Consider the following 5,448-nt stretch of genomic DNA (forward strand, 5'->3'; position numbering starts at 1 on the left):
ATTGACAGTTACCAAATTTTAAGATAACCTAGTCAGTTGCATTACATTTATGCAAAAAGATACAATTTCTGGCTTTAGTTTTGTAAGACAGTTAACTTGGTACATTTATTTTCTGATACAGAATGGTGTATCTGATATGTATGGTATAGTATAGTATGCCTTAGGTAAAGGGACATGTTGTAACTGACTAAAAAGCAAGGTTGGCACCTGTAATCCCAGCCCTCTGGAAGGCAGAGCTTGAGCTCAGAAGTTTGATACTTTGTGTTGGCGGCACTAATAGTCAGTGGGTAGGGCGTTGGCCACATACACCAAGGCTGGTGAGTTCAAACCCGGCTTAGGCCAGCTAAAACAACAATGACAACTGCAACAAAAAATAGTTGGGCATTGTGGAGGGCATCTGTATTCCCAGCTACTTGGGAGGCTGAGGGAAGAGAATCACTTAAGCCCCAGAGTTTGAGGTTGCTGTGAGCTGTGATGCCAAGGCATTCTACCCAGGGCAACAGCTTGAAACTCTCAAAACAACAAAAAACACGCCTGTAATGCCAGCACTTGGGAGGCCGAGGCAGGTGGACTGCCTGAGCTCACAGGTTTGAGATCAGCCTGAGCCAGAGCAAGACCTTGTCTGTAAAATAGCCAGGCGTGGCTCAGTGCTCATAGCTTAGTGGTTTAGGGTACTGGCCACATGCACTGGGGGTGGTGGGTTCGAACCCGGCCCAAGCCTGCTAAACAATGACAACTGCAACAAAAAATAGCCAGGTGTGGCAGACGCCTGTAGTCCCAGCTACCGGGGAGGCTGAGGCAAGAGAATCGCTTAAGCCCAAGAGTTCGAGGTTGCTGTGAGCTATGATGTCATAGCGCTCTACCAGAAGTAACAAAGTTAGACTCTCTCTCAAATAAAATAAACTAAAAATAAAATAACATTCCTCAATTTGTTTTAAATGATAGCTGATACGATTTTGTCAACCAAAAAAAAAAAGTTTTCTCAAGGTTTTCAACAATATTTCAAGGCTTCTAATGAAGATAGGGTCAATCCATTCTTTACAATGCTCTGTATCTGCACCAACCCCCCCCAGTTACCACCCATTTTTTGAAGGAAAATGACCTCAATTCCAATAGTCACTACTGCCAGCATTTAGAGGATCATTACCCATGTCAGGAATCATGGTGGGCATTTCAAATGTTCTAAGTCTTTACAAAACAATACGCTGGTGGCATAACCTGGTTTTTAAAGCCAATGAATTTAGGATTTGGCAAGCCCAAGGTTATCCCACTAACCTATAACTTAAATAGCACCAACCTGGGCCTGGAAATCCAAACAGCATTCTATCTATTCATCTACCTGACCAAAAATAAAACAAATTACGTCTATATCCCTTCCTTCTAGAAGGTAAAAGGGCTATACCTAGACGTCGTTTTGTAAACACTAGTATCAACTTTATCCAACACAGTAGTCACTACATGTGTGGCTAATGAACACCAGAAATGAGTTAATATAGCTTCGTTAAATAGCAATCACTATTGCTTGAGTAAATAATCAGTTCTTTGTACTTTCTAGGTTTTCATCACTTATCAATTTTAACTTCAGAAACTGTTCTGATTGAAAAACCTTATAGGTAAGTTTAAAAGAATACTTCTTATTGCAACAAATTTGCTCTTCTATTGTTACAAACAAAGATTCTCCTGAAATACAAAGCGGGTCACAATGGCTTTGGTGACACAATTCTCAATGGTAAACCTCTTTTAAAAGATGTCGCAGGCGCCTACAGTACCCGCAACTAGGGAGGCCGAGGCAAGAGGATCACTTGAGCCCAAGGATTGGAGGTTGCTGTGAGCTGTGACGCAGCGGCACTCTACCGAGGGCAACACAGTGAGACTATGTCTCAGATTAAAAAAAAAAATGTCGCAGGTAGGAAATAAGACTGAACCACAAGAGAAGCGCAGCCCTTTGGACTACCCTGCAATTTCTATAGCATTCACTCATATCTTGGAAGCACTTTGAGCGAAGCAACCAAGAGGGTTTAAGAATGCAAGAAAAATACTGCATTAGGTATGCGGATTTAGTCTCGGGTTAAAATTCGTCAAATATAAAAAGCACGACGTTCGACGTTAAGAAAGATAAACGCAACAACAAAAAAAGAAGATAATCTCTCTACTACAGACAAGCTAAATTCTAACAAGTTTGTAGCGAGCATTTACATGGCAAAGCTGTTTGGAGAAAAGAAGATGGGAAAAATCCTTCCACCAAAATGGAGGGAATTCTGCGGGGCCCTCGGAACCCCGGGAGCCCCGGGAGCCCCGGGAGCCGCGCAGCCGGCGCCATCTCTTCCGGGCCGCACCACGCGGTCTGCAGCGTGCGGCCCCGGGCAGGTGGGGGGCCAGGAGCCCCGCGCAGCCCCACGGAGGGAGGCAGCCGGCAGCAGGGCCTGGGGCCAGGGGAGCCACTCACGTTCTCGAAGCCTGTTCTTGAAATTGGGGTCACTCCGTCTCTTGCGGTCGAAGTAAATGCAGTACCCGATGAAAAGGGCCCCGCACACCCCGGCGGCGATGGCGCTGTTCCGGCCCACCATCTTCTTCTCTCTTTCTCTCTAAAACCGACTGTAGACGGCAGCGGGGACTGCGAAGGAGCGGTTGGCCGCGAACCCCCCAGAGCGGACAGCGCCGCTCAGCCCCCGACGCCCGCCAGCCCCGGACTCGGAAAGGCCGAGGGCACGCCACTTCCGGTCCCAGGCCTTCAAGGCCCCCGAGGTCGTCCGGGGCGGTGCCTGAGCAGAGACCGTCGCGCCGCTTCTGCGCCTGCGCAGCGGCTCCGGCCTGCGCCGCGGCTGAAGTGGGGTTTTAAGAGGGATCACGCGTTTTTCAGCAAAGCCGCTGGGCGTGACGTGACGAGGCGGCTGTGCTGCTGTCGTCACGTACTCGAAAGTCTGGTGGACAGCCTTGCTCGTGAAAGGCAAAGATGGAGGGTAGCTGACGACCAAAGCGTAGCGCGGGCTGCCTGTAACTGTATCAAACTGCATTTGCTTTGCAAGTTCAGTCGCCATCCATTCTATATAGTGATTAGATTTCAAAAGAATGTTACGATATAGTCTCATTTTCTGAGTGGGAAGTAGAATAGGGCAATTCCTTGAAAAATATATAACCTAGACAAGAAGGTGAAAAAGAAAAAAAAGGAGAAAAAATGAAAAAAATGGAAAAAGTGAATTGTTTTGAAGCCACCAGTAAACGCTATGTATGTAGTTTAAAATATTCCGACAAGGAAAATGGGCAAAAATCATCCCCTGAATAGCCACATGTAAGCTGAGGAGGGGTATCAGAAGTCAAGTGCATCTCCTGCAATGAACAATTTGGTTGGCTTTTGTCCCAGGTTCCTGAGAGCTCTAAACCATTGGACTCTCCCGAGTGGTGGGGATTGCTTTGTGATTCAATGGTGGGCCCACACGGTTTATGCTAAAATGACTCAGGATGGGGCCTGGCCAGGCCTGACTTACCTTATGATTTGAGGATTGGTGCTTTGATACCGGCGATTATCAGTCCTACCTCTGGGCAGAGGAGGGGCGTGCGGGAGATTCAACCACGTGTACTGCATAATAAAACTTCCAAATAAAAACCTTGGATACTAAAGCTTGAGCGAACCTCCCATGTTGACAATACGCTGAGAGTTCCATCCACATGGATGGGCTAATGTCCTGAAAAGGTGTTTGCTCACTTTTTAAGGAGACCCACCTAAGTTTCGAATTGCTTTTCTCTCTTTGGGCTGATCCTGATTTTCCTTGGTGGAAAGCTCTGCTAGTAAACTTTTAGGTATTGTGATTTTAGGTCTTGTCACATAGTAACCGGCTCTATGATTCCCCATATTTCCTTTTGTTTTCAAATAGTCCTCTCCCTTAACTGCTTGATCCTTTGTTTCCCAGGGATGATGGACTGCTAGTGTCAAGTCATCTTCCTGCCAAGGTGCCACATTTATAGAGGCTGGACCCCCCACCCCAGCCTGAAATGATGGATTTCCTCCAAGACAAAGGAGCTGGAGATTCTGAAGGCCCCAGAATATTCCTGATGCCAAGACTCACCAATCGTCTCCACCTCTATTAGTGCGTGAGACAGATTTGAGGCAGCATCCTCCTCTGACATGAATTACTTTCTTCCTTGGCAATTCATTGTCTCAGTAATTGGATCTTTGTGCACCAGCAGTGGGACCTACACAGGACCCCCCTTGTGGTTTTGCCTTGAGCACCTGAGAGTACATGTAGTGAGAGTAAGATGGAGTCAGTCGGGCTGGGGCCAACACAGCACAGCTGGTGTGGTTGGTTAGGGTCCCACATGACCTTCACCTCCAGTCTTCCATCCTTGTTTTGTAAATTCAGCTTTAACCTGAAAGCGTGTATCTTGAGTAGCTCAGGGCTATTGATTTTGGAGATTTTAAATTAGAAATGTTGTTTGGGTCATGGGTTATGCTGATTATTGCATTTTTTTTTAGAGATAGTCTCGCTTTGTCACCCTCAGTAGAGTGCTGTAGCATCACAGATCACAGCAACCTCCAGTCCTTGGGCTTAGGTGATTCTCTTGCCTCAGCCTCCCCGGTAGCTGGGACTACAGGTGCCCGACACAACGCCTAGCTATTTTTGTTGTTGTTGTTGTTGTTGCAGTTTGGCTGAGGCCACATTGGGACCCGCCACCCTCTGTATATGGGGCCAGTGCCCGACTCACAGGCATCCTTTGTTTCCTAGAGATGATGGACTGCTATGTTGATTATTATTTGAGTCATGGGTTATGCTGATATTAAGGTAAGGTTTAATTGTTGTTTAAGGGTTAATATGGGTTTTGCTTTGAACTTTTATGTATAAAACTGTGGTTTTGGAAATGGTAGGGCAGAACTACTCTCACTGTTCTCCAGAATCGCTGGCCTTCAAACAGTAAAGCTCTTCGACTGACAGTGATAAGCAGCTGGACTCTTCTTCCGTAACACTCCGGTATTTACTGCTGGTGCGGGCTTTGTTTGCAGTATTTCATAAACTTGTAGCCTCAGGGAATGTCATGGAAGAGGTGAGCGTGTGAGATTTTTAGGAGCCAGTCCTGGGGATAAACTGTAGGGTCCTCCAGTTCCATCCACTTATTTGGAAAACTGCAGAGTGCCTTCACTACCCTGTGTGACCCAGCCAGCTGAAGGCTTTTCCCAGCAGGCATGAACCCAAAACTGGGGCTTTGAATGCTCCCAGGCACTGATAAAGGTGTCTAGTGATTTCCCAAAACACTGAAAGAACCTGGCCTGGCCCTGAGCCAAATCTCTTAAACTTCCCAGGCATGGTGGCTCACGCCTGTAATCACAGTGACTCCAGAGGCTGAGGCAAGAGGATCCCTTAGCCCAGGAGGTAAAGGTTGCAGTGAGCTATGATCACCCCACTGCACTCCAGACTGAGTGACAGAGTGAGACCCTTGTCTCTCTTAAAAAAAAAA

General features: G+C 46.9%; 1 protein-coding gene and 1 non-coding gene across 2 annotated transcripts in view; both read right to left on the reverse strand.

The window, feature by feature from the left end:
- Positions 1-2,804, reverse strand: part of TOMM20 (translocase of outer mitochondrial membrane 20) — a 12,945-nt gene extending 10,141 nt beyond the window's left edge. Inside the window, exon 1 of the mRNA XM_003797436.2 lies at positions 2,447-2,804. Within this exon, the coding sequence (XP_003797484.1) occupies positions 2,447-2,567 (121 nt within the window). The 5' untranslated portion in view covers positions 2,568-2,804. The remainder of the gene's footprint in view (positions 1-2,446) is intronic.
- LOC111727664 lies at positions 1,896-2,030 on the reverse strand. Its single transcript, XR_002775158.1, has one exon. It is a non-coding gene; the product is annotated as a small nucleolar RNA SNORA14 (small nucleolar RNA).
- Positions 2,805-5,448: the final 2,644 nt, after the last annotated feature.

Source organism: Otolemur garnettii, unplaced genomic scaffold (assembly GCF_000181295.1).
Source record: "Otolemur garnettii isolate 467f Iridium unplaced genomic scaffold, OtoGar3 scaffold00116, whole genome shotgun sequence".
In the NCBI taxonomy this organism is placed as follows: Eukaryota; Metazoa; Chordata; class Mammalia; order Primates; family Galagidae; genus Otolemur; species Otolemur garnettii.